The sequence below is a fragment of the Euprymna scolopes genome, chromosome 3 (genome assembly GCF_053919585.1).
Source record: "Euprymna scolopes isolate OS-2025 chromosome 3, ASM5391958v1, whole genome shotgun sequence".
NCBI classification, from domain to species: Eukaryota; Metazoa; Mollusca; class Cephalopoda; order Sepiida; family Sepiolidae; genus Euprymna; species Euprymna scolopes.
The window spans coordinates 110,481,801-110,499,028 of record NC_136484.1 but is presented as its reverse complement, the minus strand read 5'-3'; the positions used below and the strand labels follow the sequence as shown (position 1 = coordinate 110,499,028).

The window sequence follows — 17,228 nt, the reverse complement described above, 5'->3', positions numbered from 1 at the left end:
ACAGGTGTTGGGCCGGTTCCCGGCCCCTCACCTGTTGGGCTGAGTGTCAAGTGACGAATCCTTGACGTGTACTGCCCTGTCTCCCTGCAGCAGAAGCCGCTAGGAGACACATCCCATCACAACAGACGCACTAATGGGGGTATGGTCCCTCACAGTTGGAAGATTCTATTTATAAACACTGCTGCTAGAAACTGACGAATCAAATTAATTCACGTTCTTCTACCAACCAATCAGAAACCAAAATTACTCCATAAAAATTAAACCTTTCCTTTAGCAATCTTGCATATGTGTTTTCTTCGTGTCAACACGAGAAGAATCTTTTGCTCTGTGACTTCCAACTCAACAACTGTCTACTTAGAACCAATCACCTCCTGGACTTATAAAACCAATCACCTCCTGGACTTCTATAGAACAACTAACCATCGGAAACTGTTCTTAAACTAAACTATGACTTCCAACTCAAGAACTGTCTACTGAGAATTCGTCGTCTCCAGGACTTGAATAGAACAACTAACCATCGGAAACTGCTTTGAAACTAAACATGGCTTACAACTCGAGATTTAAGTTCTCATCCCAATTTCTCCATATTAACAAAAAGAAAAATATATATGACGTACGCACCCGTAACGAAACGTATGTCGGTCTGTTTTTAATGTGGGGAAAATCCAACTCCCTAAAATGAGGCACTCCGGATAGGAACAAAAATTTTTAAAAATTACCTCAGGATTTCTCCTCCAATGACCGAAGAAGAAAAGGTAAAGTGTAGCATCAGAACTGGTACTACACTATGATCTTAGTAATCTGAAATCCGAATCAATTGCAAAATCATTTAAATTTATTTAGGTGGACGTGGGTTTGAGCTTTTACGTGACCCGTTTCATCCGATTAGTTTCTGTTATTTTCCTTGGGGTCTGTTTGCAGCAAAATGTAATAGTTTGTTTGTTGTTGTGCGTTTTTTTTTTTCTTTCTTTTTTTCTTTTTTTTTTTTTTTTTGATTGGTGTTTGTATCAAAATATATTTCCGGAATTATGGCGTGATTCCTTGTAATTTTCTTATAATGTTTGTTATCCGTAAAACGTAGGACTAGATCCAATATGCATTGGTTTATTTTTTTTGTATAATTAGTATTTTGTCGGTTATGTCAAGGTCCTTAACGTATATTAACTAAAATTCAGTTTTAAATGACACTCTTCTGGGGGGTTAAAGTTCAATTCTCGGTGCGGGCGACACGAAGAATACAATTGCGTATTACTTAACACTTCTATCTGGTCATGGCTGATGGAACGAGAACATGTTACCCTCGTGGATTAGATAAATGATTCCATTCGAAGTTCCGTGCTGGTCCCCGAATTCTACAGAAAGGTTCTCGCGTTCAAGATACACCCGAAGAAGATCGGAGGTTACATCGGCCAAAACGTGATACGAATAACATTCAAGATGAGAACAGTAGTCCGAATTATCTAAATAATAAAAATTATCAATCCTTATCTCAAAAATTCATAGACGTGGTTTACCTTGTCTTTGTTTTATAGAAAATAAACCTTTTTTTTGTGTTGTTGTTGTTATTTAATGCCGAAACAGAACACTTATTTGTAAATGGCTTATTGTTTGACTTAGTTTTTCTATTTACATGGTGACGGCTGAATCATAAAGTGATTCATACGAACGCTAAAAGCAAATAACTTTAATCGCTTTCCTTTTTCTTTGTTCGTTTCGTCGAGATTTGCTGTTTTTATCAAGACGGTTTTCACAGAGACACGAGAACACTAAATATTTTTCAAGCAATGAAAATCATTTTAAACCCCAAGAATTAACACGTCTATGTCTTCAAATATAGTCTCTACCAGGACTGAGACCGCACCACGACAGCATATCAACAATCTGTTGCAGTTTTACGTTGGGAAATAGCATTTTATTTGATCTATCACTCTTGTTTCTAGTGGAACATGTGTACCATCATTACTCAGTAAAAAAAAAAAATTGAAAAATCTAAGAAACTCCTTTGCCAACCCCTGAACCCCATATAAGTATTTAACCGAGTATTTAACTATCTATAATTATTAACTAATGTGTTCTTTTAATTATTAAATTTATAAATAATAATAATAATAATAATAATAATAATAATAATTGGAACCAACCACATCAAACAAGGATCGACACGAAACAAGAAAACAGCAAATGCACACTCTGCGAACAAAGAGACGAAACAATAAACCACATAATACGTGAATGCAGCAAACTAGCCAAAAGAGAATATAAAAATAGACACGATCAAGTGGAGAAGGCAGTACATTAACAATTATGTAAACAATTGCATCTTGAATACACAGATAAATGATACAAACAAAACCCGGCAGCAATACTGCAAAATAAAAGTCACAAGATCCTATGGGACATCGATATACAAACGGATAAACCCATCCAAGCAAGAAGACCGAATGTCATAATAGTTAACATGAAGGAAACGTTATGCAGGATTGTAGATTTTGATGTTCCAGCAGACCACAGAGTGAAGATCAAAGAGACTAAGAAGCGGAACAAATACACGGAACTGGCCAGAGAGCTCAAAGGGATATGGAAAATGAAGAAAGTAAAGATAGCACCACCAATAGTAGGAGCGCTGGGAACGATGCCAAAAAACTTTGAATAAAGAATAGGAGGGATTTGAATCAGATGGATGACAGAGAAAATGCAACGAATTTCAATAATGAAAGCTGCAGAAATATGAAAGGAAACCCTTGAATTTGGAGACTAACACCAAACATAAACTGCGCACAGGGTGGGCACAGAAACGGCTCCAGATACAAAACACAAAGGAACATCACATGGAATCATGAAAACTGAAACTGTATAATTGGAAAATACCGCCCCCAATTTTTTTTCTGTGAGTGTCACCATGGAGGGGTACCACACCAAATAATGAGGGTCAACGGCGCTGGAAAGACAGAGGAGAGAAAGCACTAGCCAGACCTCCGCTGGAATAGTGCAACGAGGACTTGGACTCTGGGGATGCTTATTGCCACCAAAATTTCAGCGAAGACCAATGGTCGACTCCAACGAAAAATCAATGTTAAACGGCTGTTGCGATAACGCAAATTCTTTTTGCAAAGGTTATCGAAAGAGGTGGAGAGTACTGGAAATCTACGGAGATATGTTGTCACTCAGACTCCAGGGGAACACCACTTGTTCTCAAAGAGCAATCTTTGATGATGACTTGCGTGACTTTGCCTAGTGAGTAAATAATAATAATAATTTATTTTATTTTAAAATTTATTAGTAAACTTGTATTCAACTTGGAACTTGCTCAATATGTTGTTAAAGGGCATCATAGCTAAGTGAACAATGGTCGTGATAAGAAATCTCTTTGAAAGATACCTCTTTGTATTTTCATCTCGCTTATTTATTATCCTTCAAATGTCAGTCCAAGTCTCTAAGTTCTCACTGCCTTTTCAATCAAATTGATAATATCGTTTAGTATTTTGTACTTTCTCGGGCATTCTATTATCCATTCTTGAGGGATCATGCCGTATGCCTTCTTGTATTTAATCCATATTGCGGCTATATTTTTTATACTTTCTATCTCCTTTTTTATTTATTTTTTTTATTCAATTTCTACCCCAAACAAGGCATAGTGCCACTTCGATGTAGAAGGCTACTATCAGGGACATGAGTCGCAGAGATACTATGTAGGGGGTTGAGCAGCAAGATATCTGTTCACATTACACTTGAACTCCTGCATGTCAGTAAAGTTGGGGAAGCAGGGACCCCGAAGGGAATTCCATAGTCTATCAGTTTTAGGGAAGAAACTAATAGAGTAGAAGGCTTTCTTACATCTAGGGATATCTACTGTGTAGGGGTGGGATTTTGCTGCTTGTCGGGTTGTCGGGGGTATTTACGTCGAGGGTGTACGTGTTTGTAGTTCGTCGGAGAATCCACCATTAAAATACTTGTAAAATAGGCATAGATATGCAACATTTCGTCGTTGGGACAAAGGTTGAAGCTTAGATGACAGTTCAGGACCTATCAGGTTGACGGCTCTCTTTTGAACCCTGTCCAGGAGTGAGAGACTAGTAGCAGACGCACCAGCTTAAATGTGACAACAATGCTCCATATATGGTCGAATGGTGGTCTTGTGGAAGTACATGATACTTTCAGGCGTAACACGGTAGGGAGAGACCACCTTCTTCGCAGCAGCCTTGGCAATGCTCTCAATGTATCTGTTCAAACTCAGGTTCCCCGTGAACGTTAAGCCGAGAAGTTTGAACGAAGTACTTTCAGGCAATGCATATTTAGACATAGCTATGGGTGGTTGAGAAGGTTTCTTGTAATTAATAAAGGAAACGAGCTTAGGCTTAGCAACATTGAACGTTACCATCCATTTTAGATCCTATTCCACTATAGACTATGTGCCTGTTATAGAGTGTAATGTCGTTATCGAATATACCCATCTCAGAGACTATTTCATCAGAGAGGTCATTTATGAATATCAGGAATAATAAAGGTCCGACCCCTGAGGTACACCCGCATTTATATCATATTGTTTAGAGGTACGACCATCGAGGACAACCTGGATTCTTCTCTTATTTAAGAAGGATTTCATTATGTTAAGTATTTGTTCAGAATTTTTTGGTCTATGTATAGTAGATCATGTGTTCCTCATCTTCCTTTTCGGCATTCTTTCTGTTCCTCGGGGAGTAGTCCACATTTATTAAGGAGATATAAATATGTTCCCTCGGTTGTATTGTTAAGATTTTTCATATGATTAATAATCAAGTTATAAACTGAGGTTGTTCCCTTTTCTGTGTCCTTTTGTATCAATGCGGTCCTACCTTTGTTTTATGTTGTAGTAAAAGACGAGTTCTTCCTAGCATCTCCGCTTGGTGAATACATCTTGAATTAGCCTTTCATGTAGTGTCGGGAATATTTTGAACGAGTATGCGTGCATTCCGTAGATATCAGCCAGTATTCTTATAAACATGTTTTGATCTCGATTATCTCACGTGTTACTTATTATTTTTTTTATATAGGATGGTCGTACACCTCTGGCTGTTGCGTCTGTTTCATCCAAAGACGACATTGTAAAGCTCCTTCTATCCAGAAAGGCTGACGCCTTTACCAAGGATACGGTATGTATATCAACCAGTACTTTTTTTACTATCAGGGTCATCGAATATAAAGGCCAAGATCCACGCGAAGATAAAGGTTACTGAGACAGATATGATTGACAGTCGGAAAATGAAGAACACTATGGGAGTACTAACACTAATCAATTGTATAAATTGAGCTTGATTACCTTTGAGGTGGTCAATGACAAGAATTTGTTCCCCCTGGATTAAAAAAAAACGCAAGTCGTAATCTACAAGGAAGCAGTACAATGGTAATATATCCTTCAGTACTGTTCCACAGATTGGAAGATCCTGGGAAGGAACTTTAATTGGAAATTCCGCGTGGTGATTGCTACACGGAAGAAGAGAGAAAAATTGTTTTATGTTATGGTAAAAGACGAGTTCTTCCTGTGAATGTTTTACTAGAATGAAACAGAGATTGGAGATCATTCGACTACTTTCCATGGTAATAAGTACAGTATAATACACCGATAACTGTTCAAGTTGGAATAGCGAATTGTTTCAATAAAAAAAAACGTTGTTGTTTTATTTAGTGTGAATTTAATAAACGAATCAATTTTCAAAATGATGTTGTCAACAATTTTATTTAAGTTAAATATCAAAATGTTATTTGTGAGGTGAATTATTTTGATAGGAGTTAAAAGGAAAACAGTGAGAGACTGACGGGAGTCATAATGTCTTCCATCGACTCCCATGTTTGATAAATGAGCCCGGACGATTATGGTGCTCAGATATTTTTTCTGAACAACACGGCTTTTATATTTTTATTTGGTGTCATTATTTTTTCATGGTTTAGCCAGTTTATGTGGCAGCACCAGACCCAGGTTTATTTTACCGGTGATCCTCTCACATAAAAATAACAGTGCACTATTTTGCTTTTAATCTTGTCACGGGGATAGTGTTTATCTTAAAATGTAAAAATAGTACTGCTGTATCATACACATTGTACGTGTTAGATGTTTAGAATTAAGAACGCGAATCACTATTTGTTTTAATCGCCTATAACTCAGAGACCTATATACACACAGAAAACAATGCTGAAAATATGAACGATCTTACAAACTCATCTATATATCAACATGCTACATGTTATACTATGCCCTTTTCACAGGCAACGCCAGGTAAACAGTCAAGTAACTCGATAAATTTGCATAATATATGAATGCTTGTTATCAGTTTTGTCTTATGGTGAATTTTATCAGTCATTTTCCTTTGTAGAACGAAAACATGCCGATTCACTTGGCTTGCATGAAAACGGGCGTCTCAAGTGGAATAATTGCTTCCCTTTTGAAGGTCATGGGACCAGAAGGAATTCTCTACATGAATAAGGTAATCTATGATTTTTTATCTTTATTGGCATGTTAGGGGCGGATCTAATCAAATACATACATCAAATCTGTTGCGAAGGTCGCTGGGAAAATGTTGGGATCTTTCTATCGATCCAGTAGATATCTCACTGCTGATACAATTCTCTACCTATATAAGAACTAGGTACGTTCAAGGATAGAGTACTGTTGCCACATTTGGGTAGGAGCTACAAGAAAAACCATATCCTGCCTTGACAGAGTTCAAAATAGACTTCGTGGCCTAGTGGGGGATGCCATTTTCTTTTTCCTGCAATCTCTTTCTCACAGAAGAGACGTTGCGAGCCTGTCTCTACTTTATCGTTATTTTCATGGCAAGTGCTCGTTTAAGCTCCAATTTATGCCCCCTCTCGCCAAACTTTCACGAGAAACACTCGTCTAGCTGAGAACACTATCAATAATTTCCCACACTCTTTATCTGTGCCTAAACCTAAACGTAGAATCAGTGAACAAAGTTTCTTTCTTATAACTTCACACCTGTGGAATTCTCTTCCATTTACCTGCTTTCCGGCTGACTATAATATGGTCGTCGTCAAGTCCAACGTAAACAAGTTCTTGATTAGCCGTTCCTTTTAAATAATCAAATTTACCAAATTTCCACTAACAATTACTATGACATTGTCCCATTCACCACGGTATGCTCATTAACTTATCCTCGAGTGGCCTCTGGGCCTTGATAAGTGATGACTCCTTTGTAAAAAAAAAAATCTTAATTCTTAATTGCGGGATCCGACATTTTCTTTAGAGTGATGCCGCTTGTTCGAAATAAGAAAGAAAATCGAGATATTGTTTTTCAATTAAAACCAATAGTATCTACTTGTCATGTCGAAATTAGTAAAACAACCGAAAATTAGGAAAAACGATAAAGAATAAAATTAATTATTAATGAAATTATTTTTTTTAATAAAATTGCAAGTTTTGCTTTAATAATAGACAGGCGAGTTCCTACGGTAGGAGAAGCGATAATAGAGGTCTGTCTTGTTACATTTCAAAAATAATAATGGCATTTGAATGAATTGTGAAATCGTGAAAGTGTATGTTTTATGTAATACTGCAATAATATTTTACTGGTTGCTACATGATAATTAAGTAGATAACATTTTTTTAAAGGAAATTAAACTTTACAACTTTAGATTTTTATTCATATTTCGAACCAAATTTATTTCTATTTTTTGTTATATAGAGATACTAGAGTTTATCGCTTTTATTTTATAACTAGCATGGAGACCGGACGTTGCTCGGGATTGAATGATGATCAACGAATATCAAAGTGCAGGGTTTGAAATTACGGATAACGTCATGCAAAAAAACAAAAGAAAAAAACACGCTGTCAACTTACCAACAGTAGAAATTTCACGGCCCGTTCTTCTATCATTGTTGCTAAGCCACGAAATGGATAAAAATGGCTTTACCGATGATAGATAAATTAAAATAACGGTTTCAATTATCGATTATCAGTAATTATCGGGGGTATTCTGAGACAAAACTTAACTAAGATCACTCCCAGACTTATCCACTAAAGTTCTGTAAATTTTAAAGAAAATTTGTTTAGCCGTTTTGGAGTCTATAAGGAACGAACTTACGCACACGCAGACAAAGTCGCATTTATATGATTGTAGATAGATAGATAGATAGATAGATAGATAGATTCAGTTCCTAGTTATTTTGTATCAGTAGCATCACCTGCGAAATAAACGCGTTTGTTGAACCGATTCTAACGTCTCGAGTATACCTCCATTGCGAAAAAAAAACATCATTATGTGGATTCGGAGGCGTACATAGTCATAACAAAGAGAAAATACTGGTCGACATTTACAAAAATATATGGTGACAATATTACAACATGCCCTTTATATCTTTCTTGGAGTGTAATTAGAAAACCTTCCACTTGTCTGCATGGAAACCACAAGGGCAAAGTCATATTCAATAGTTGAACGTTTAGATATACGGCTCGGTTTTCCCTCTCTTCTTTTTATGGAAATCGCTCCAAGCAAAGCATGAAGCTAATTTATGTAAGGAACTAAAAATACTTCTTCAACTACTAGCGAACGGTAAGTATTAGATTTTGACCCGGAAAACAACAATTTCCCCTCTTTGTCAGAAAAACCGTTCATGAAATGTGAGGATTAAATGATAAAATAAGACAAGCGGCAGTTATAAGTCCGCCAAAAGTAAACCCAAGCTTTATTTTCTAATGTCCTTGGTATTAGTGAAGAATAACACTGAGATTCGTCGGGGAATCCATCTTTCAGCCCCAATTCTAATGATCAGTGATTGATCAATTTGAAAGTGCCTGGACAAATAGAATAAAGTTACTTGAACCATTATCTCGTATTAAAATACTTGAACCATTATATCGTATTAAAATACTTGAACCATTATCTCGTATTAAAAGACATGAACCATTATCTCGTATTAAAATACTTGAACCATTATCTCGTATTAAAATACTTGAACCATTATCTCGTATTAAAATACTTGAACCATTATCTCGTATTAAAATAATACTTTACATATATTAAGTGATATCGTATGAGTTAATGATTATTACACATTATACTGTCATGGCGGCTTCTTCAGACAAAGTTTCGAAGGGGCAGATAATTCAAGTAACTTCTAGCATTAAAACACTTCAATATATGTTGTGTATAAACGACTTTCTTGTTTTCCAAGCTGGAGATAATTATATTCCTGAAATTTTTAGATGAGGATGGATGATTTTTAGTATTATTTTGTTTCTTCGGATTACTGTTCTCATCTTGAGTTTTTTTTTTTTTTTCATGGCTGACACGACGAGAGCATCCTACCCCTGTGGATTAAATAAAGGGTTCCATTCGAAATTATGTGCAGATTCCCGGGTGTGACAGAAAGATTTCCGAATTCGACAAGATACACCTGAAGGAGGTCGGAGGTTATATCGATCGAAACGTTGGGAAAATAACATTTAAGATGACACCAGTAGTCCGAAGAATCCAAATAACACTGGAAATTACTGTCGATGACTATTACTCTTTGTTGTATATCCATAGATATCAAATGTTTTCTCCTTGGTTGCACGATGTTTTATTTATTTTATCTATAGGTTAATATAAATGTTTCGTGTTTTCAGGAAGGATATTCTCCCCTGATGCTCTCTACCATGGCAGGAAATAGTAATAATCTGCGAGAAATGTTAACCCCCGGATGGAAATCTCAACTTACGTTGAAAAGCAAAGTAAGATTTTTTTTTTTTTTTTTTTACGTTATATATCATTTCGTCGTGGTGAAAGTTGCTTATATAATCGGTTTATGCCATAAATGTTGGATAAGAATAAACTGTCCATAAAGAATATCACATCTGGCGTTGTTTAACTAAATTTAACATATTGTAAGGGTAGCACATTCTCGTTCCGTTAGGCCAGACTATGTAGAAGTCAAGTGATTAGCAATTTTGTTCTGAGTATCGCCCGCACTTGAGATTGAACCTTCGACCTCCAGAAGAGTGTCGCTTAGAAATGAGTTCCACTTATTACTTTATCCATGATGCTAGAAATTTGAAAAGTCCGCATTGGCCTGTGACGTATCGAATAAAGTAATTAGAAAACCCTTCCACTTCATCGGTGAACGATGTATTCACTTTATATAGTTCTCTGTACTAATAAGTTCATACAGTAATAAGGATCCTCTTCCTCACAGAAAAGAGATGTTGCGAGTCTATCTCTGCTCTATCGTTATTTTATGATATGTGTTCGACTGATCTTCAATCTATGCCCCCTCAGTAAAAACGTTCGGAACAAATACTCGTTTAGCTACAAAAACCGCCAATAATTCCCCTCACTCTCTGTTTGTGCCTAAAACTAAACGAAAATTCCATGAGCAGAGTCTCTGCGAAACACAACACAATCCCATGGACCTGCTTATCAGCTGACTATAACATGGTCGTTTTCAAGTCTAATATATAACGCTGCGCTGACAAGTCCTGTAGCCAGTTAAAAGACGAAAGAACAGTTCCATGGCTCTAGAACCTCCTCGCCGTGGAAATGCAACAGGTTCATTCAACGGGCCGATATGTCGTTATTCACAACGAGAGGAGAAAAAGGAAGAAATTAAACAGAATCCACACTCGTCATCATAGCGATCAAGCAAAAAAGATGACACAAACCGCCATGTTGACAATTCAATGGATGTATTTCAAAATAATTTCAGTTAATAATTCAAATCATAGTATAATTCAAACGATAAACAAAAAATGAGAGCAAAAAAATAACAACGACAAACAAAAATGTGCGTACCAACGTTATCTTCAACAAACTTACGTGACGGGCGCCATTGCTTTTTCTTTTTCTTTTTCTTTTTTCTTTTTCTTTTTCTTTTTTCTTTCTCGTCATCGCAGGTTTACGTTGTTAAAAAAATTAAGTCATTTTTTATCTAAATCTTTCTTTCCTTTTTGTCTCAACGTTGGGGGTATATTTTGCCGTTCCAAGTAGATACGTCCTTCCTTCTCCCGTTTTCTTTTTATTCGAAGCAGTGTTATGGACCTTTTCACTTCTTAAAGATTCTCTCATTTATACTTCCTCAATGGAACTGGTCTGCTTTGCTGTCCACGCTTCGCAATTTATTCAGCCGTCTCTGAGACAGAACATTGGCGGGGCTCTGATAGGATTCTGACAGACTGCTGGCGGACTTTTATAATGAAATGCCAAAACTTCGGCGGAACTCGTCAGAATTAACTGCTAGAACTAACTGCCGAAAAATAGCTCTGCACTACTATTTATCTTAAGAATGTGGTTAGGCAGGGGCGCGATCTCCCCACTCGATCATCCAATCAACGAGTCCCACATCGACGCATGCAGTAGCGGATTGATCAATCGTCAATACTAACCGACGGACCCAACAGGCTTTCCAAGGTCAAATATGATCTCATCAGTACGGGTCAAATATTCAACTCTCTTTGAGTTGACATTATTCTTTGTTTTCTTAATCGAAATGACATTTCACCGTTTGCGCGGCGACAGATCTTTAATAAATAATTTTTAAAATAATTCTTTCAATCGAAATCGTAAGCGAACTGGCTTTTACCTTTTATGGGCAGAAATAATCACTAATAAAGCAATTCTCATTTCTCATTCTCACTTGGTCGTTGCGTTCAATCAGGGCCCGTACGTATTATGGCAATTAGCTTGGCCTAGAGACTGAATCACTCAGAGCCAGATCGCCGAGGAGGCACCGGGGTTCCACTCAAGCGACAGAGTTACAAATGTAAATGAGTATCTTTTGAGCCGTCCTCTTATAGCTAAACTCTACTCAAGTTCTGAAATCATCACGTCGTTGTCTCATCGTCACCACTTATTAATCTTAATCTTAAAGTTGTTTCCGGACCTTGATAAGCAATGACCCTCAAATAAAAAAAATCTATCAAAACATTTAATATTAATCATAAACTCTTAATTTAAGTTGGAGATTCTTATTAGATATTCTTCTATGGATGCTGTTTTCTTCCCCTCCATTATAGAAACTTATGATAGAAGGAACCCGGACTGAAATACGAACATGGAAAATTTGAAAAGTTACATGTCCCAATCCCTATATCGTCCTGGACATATCGCTAGACATGCCGTATGTTGAATATTGAGCCAGGACGGCGCTGATAAAATCGGAGGTGTGTACACACGCGCATTTCAGATATACTTTAATCTACATTTTTGTGTCCTATCAAAATAACCTGAATTGTAATTATCATCGAAAACAAAGAAAGGCTTATATACCAGGTCGAGGAGTTAGAAATTCGTAACGCACAATAAATTACATTTCAGGAATGTCGGTTGATGTCTTTATAAGACACGGATAACATAAACGAATAGTAAGGTAAAGAGGAAAGAGTCGACCAGTGTGAGTGACAAATTCCGCCGTCACCACACACACACACACATCCTTACCGCTAAACGCACTTGTTCTGGTCCCTCTCTCTCTCTCTCTCTCTCTCTCTCTCTCTCTCTCTCTCTCTCTCTCTCTCTCTCTCTCTTCGCCCGGACGCAAAATATGCTTAGATATGATATTTTAATTTGTCCAGATTTCGTATATATTATTATAGTGTCGTGATTTCAAAAGTAAAAAAAAAAGTATTTAGGTACCTTCAGCTAGAATCGAAACTGCAGCATTCAAAGTTGGTGGTGTGGCCACTGTACCAACATAACACGCATGTGAACCGATTAAAAATTAAAAGCAAAATAAAGTGAATGTACAAAAGTGTTTAACGTTTTTTTTTCAAGTTTGACCCGTTTTTGATCTTTTAAAAAATATTTATACCGGCCAGACCCGTGAAAGAACGGCCCGTAAAAAAATAACTTGAGGCCCCTAGTGTTACTCTGCGAGTTTTAGTTTCGGAGATAGAGTTTGAAAATACGGAGACAGACATGTAGCCGTTTATATATATATATATATATATATATATATATATATATATATATATATATATATATATATATATATATCCGAAACTAAAACTTGCAGATGACTATAATGCTCCTCATCTTGAGTTGAGCATATTGAGAAGTAATACGCGAATACCAATAGCGTATAAAGCGATGCTCTTTGTGTAAACAAATCGAGCTTAGGTATTTCGGACGATGTCAAAACATCGTTAATTCACGACTCGCACAGCAGCAGCCGATTAGCGTAATGGTTAGGAGCCTTGACTGTCGTATTGTCGGATTGAGATAGTTGCCTGTCTAGCCGCACTGACGAGCAGCGAAACAATATATATATGTGGATAACTCTCTCTCTCTCTCTCTCTCTCTATATATATATATATATATATATATATATATATGTATATATATATATATATATATATATATATATGAAACTTTTTAATTAAATTCAATAAATTAAAAAGATTTACGACAAATTTATTATTCGACAAGAAATACAAAATTTGACGTTTTTCCTTTAATCCATGGATTTTATATAAATGCACGAGCATAAGACCCAAGTTATTGAAGAAATGTACAGTCCAAATGCTAATTTTCAAACGTACGCATATTCGGCAATTCATAAAATGCAATAAGGTAAAATCCTTTGCAGACTGTAATATTTCCACAAGCGTACTGTACAAAAGATTTGTCTGAAAAGTTTGTCATATAAAGTTTACGGAAATTTTTATTATACAAATGATATAATTTAAAATTAATATAATGAAATATAGGGCACTACGGGAGAGAAAGAAAACTCCGCATTGTCCAATCAAATATTAAAATGCAAAAACAATAAAATTTTACGGTATTATACAAGCTGTAATCTGAAAGTATTTCAAAATTTCAGTTGTATATATATATATATATATATATATATATATATATATATATATATATATATATATATAATTTAAAGGAGATTAGAACAATAGTCTAAAGAGCAGAGTGTATTTTAATGTAATAGTAAAATTACTAGTTTAATTAAAATACAGGGAAAGAAAAAGTGCTCGTTGTAATTTAGATATATAATAAGCTCGATAGGTAAATATCCTAGAGCTAATTTAATATTTAGTAATGTGATTGATAATTTAAAAATCAAATTATAATTAAATTAAAAATCAGTTTCATAAGAAGGAACAACAACAAAATCAATAATTTGTACGATCGTTTCGGAAAACAGTGTTTTTATTGTGGTAGACATCAAGTTACGGACAATCATTTTTACATATAGTGTTTTTAACAAACAAAGTTTCCTCATCAGCAAATATTGGGAAGGGTTTTTATTATATGTAAAAGACACCATAAATAAACCTAGCATTAAAAGTAAGGCAGATGTATATGGAAAAAATTAAAATAAAGGTATGGATTTAACTTGATAAGAAAATTAATATGGGTTAATTTATTAACATGTTCTCTCAACCTTACAATTCGAATCGCTCTCTGCTTTTAATTTGTCTTTTAGTCTCTACACGTGCAATCTTTCCTGCACGCAACTATAGGGTGGCCCACTTAAAAAATAGCCCGAGCTCTCTAGTCTTTCTCTAATCAATTTTCTTTTTTCAGATTAAGCGACCCACTTAAAAGTAGCCTGATCTCTCTCATCTTTCCCTTACCAACCAACTGACACCACAAGACAAAATACCATTCTTTTTCCAACAAGATAGCACTACATGCCACACGTCTTACAGATCTCCGACACGAGTTCATGACATGTTTACGGAAGGGAGAACAATAAGCAAAGGGTTATGGCCACCACGTTCCCCGGACTTGTCATCATATGATTTTTATCTTTGGAGGACTTTAAAACATAAAGTGTATGCCAATAATCCTCACAATCTAGACCAACTAAAGGAGAACATTACCAATGCCATCGGGAGAATCAACAGAGAAGATCTACAGGCAGTATCTGCAAACGTTATTAAACGTGACCAGAAACGCGGACATGTCCACGGGGAGGACTTCCGGCATTTTTTATACCACTACAGGTAAATTAAACAATACTACAGGTAAATTAAACAATAAAAGAATGTTCCTCCTCTCTGCTACATTTTTCTGGGAGTGGACCACCCTGTATAAACATCTGTTATTATGAACACGTGTTCTTTTCGCTTTGAAAAACCGATCGTCTACATGTTAGAGAATGGATAGAGAGAGAGGGGGGGAGTGTGTGTAGACACGTTGACCGGAAGTTAAGATCAGCTGATTGGATTGCGTGTAAGTCATGTGATCAGGTTAGCTGAATCGAGGAGATTTGTTTGGGACTTGGAAGAGAGCGGACGGCTTAGCCGTTGTCTCCTCCCCTTCGCTGGGGAGGGGACGAACACTGACGTGATAGAAATAAGGCCTAGAAGAAAAAAACACAGGCCAAATTCACTTTCCAATCTTCTGCGATCAAACTGGAAGGTGAATACAAAACTATAGAACCAATTTCTTGTCTTGGAGTGAAATAAATCTTCGTCCCCAAAAACAGGTATCAAGTCTCCCTCCCAGACGAGAATTTCTAGATGGACCAACAAAATGGCAGAAGGTATGTTCAAATGCATGTCACACACAACGACATTAACTCTGATAAGATAATCAAACACTCAATCCTTTATAAATAGACACGTTTTGATATATCATCTCCATTCCAATGTCAACCAATATTCAAACGCTCATTTTATGACACGACAATACAACATACGAAACATCTACAATGTTGGTAAGCGCTTCTCGTCTTCTCTACTATCATGTCTTCACAATTTTTAAAGAATGTGTTATTGTTATATTTCCATATAGTCAATCATTAGTGCGCTATCAAAAAGAATGTGTTGCACATTTATCAGCTAAATTGGCAGAATCTTTGTTAAATTTTATTCGCGCTTGTGTAGATTGGTAATATTTTTGAACCAACGCATTTCAGGTGATAACATTATTACGTAATTACGTGTCATGTAGAAAGCAGTATAAATTCACAAAAAAATGGGAAAATTATTCACTAGAATATGCGCTAGAGGTGTTTTTAACAAAAAATAAAAAATATCCAAATCACTTCTGATATTTATTATGTAAAAATGGCGTACCCGTAACTCAAGGGAGATAAGTCAGTTTGCCATACTGAATTTATCATATAACTTTTCCACATTAAAACTCTATAATTCGACAAATTCTATTTTTAATTGTAATTATTTTTCTACTTGATCATTTGGGGGGGGGGATTTGTACTAATTTCGACATGACACGTAAATACGTAATAATGTTCTCACCTGAAATGCGTCGGTTTGAAAGATCAAGATAAAAAACCTTTTATTCAACTTGAATTACAGAATGAGACTGGGGACACTGCTCTCCATATTGCTTGCCGAAAGAAAAATCCAGATTTTCTCAAGATGTTGGTTGACGCAGGAACTCCAGTCAACATCGTTAATGTAAGTAGATGATAATTGCTAATGTTGTCAATTTCAAAAATACGCGTCATATATATATATATATATATATATATATATATATATATATATATATATATATATATATAGTTTGTTTATGATACAAAGATTATTGGTTACATATGTGCATACATGTTTCAGTCGAGTCCCAATTTAGGGACGGCACTTCATCAGACCAAAAAAGAATTGAGATTGAAACGAGTGTCAAGGTTTTTATAAGATATTTGGGTGCGATCTACATTCAGGGGAAAATTGGAGTGTATACTTTGTGAATGTGAGCAGTAAGTTTTATTCGGATGTGTGGTACGGGAATGAGGATGCTGTTTCCCGTGTTTAAGCCGTCATTAGTAGGGAGGTGTTAGGTGATTCTTTTGGTTTGGCGGTTATTTATTGCCCTTGATTTAAAATTGTCATATCTTTAGGTGGTTATATGGTTGTGTACTTTTTATTAGTGGTGACTTCAATTTCCTTTGACTAGTATTATTTTATTTATTAGTTTATTTTTTATTTATTTATTCATCTCTGGTTTTTATCGCAGAGTAACAGTGAGGGTTACCGTTTCGTACGGTTAAGCTGTTGACAATTGGGAGGTGTTAAAATTATATTAGTCTGGCGGCTACTTTTCTTGCTTTGATTTAAAGTACCTTTATATTCCTATCGCTACTATCTATATACTAGTTGTTTTTATTGTTGTGCTTTTTTTACTGTTGGCGACTTCCTATTGACAAGTGTTTTTATTTTTTGTATGTTTTGTTTTTATCTATTTTTATTTATTTTATATATATTAATTTACTTTTCTATTTGTCGCTATTTTTCATTCTTTCCTTTATTTGTAGTTTTTCGGGTTCCTAATTTATT

The 17,228-nt window shown here is 35.7% G+C and overlaps 1 protein-coding gene across 1 annotated transcript in view; it reads left to right on the top strand.

Moving 5' to 3' along the window:
- The window catches only part of LOC145262188 (uncharacterized), a 160,362-nt gene that overhangs the window by 12,962 nt on the left and 130,172 nt on the right, over positions 1 to 17,228 (top strand). The window contains exons 2-5 of the mRNA XM_080119808.1: positions 5,031 to 5,129; positions 6,348 to 6,458; positions 9,603 to 9,707; positions 16,251 to 16,352. Coding sequence (XP_079975934.1) covers positions 5,031 to 5,129; positions 6,348 to 6,458; positions 9,603 to 9,707; positions 16,251 to 16,352 — 417 coding nt within the window. The remainder of the gene's footprint in view (positions 1 to 5,030; positions 5,130 to 6,347; positions 6,459 to 9,602; positions 9,708 to 16,250; positions 16,353 to 17,228) is intronic.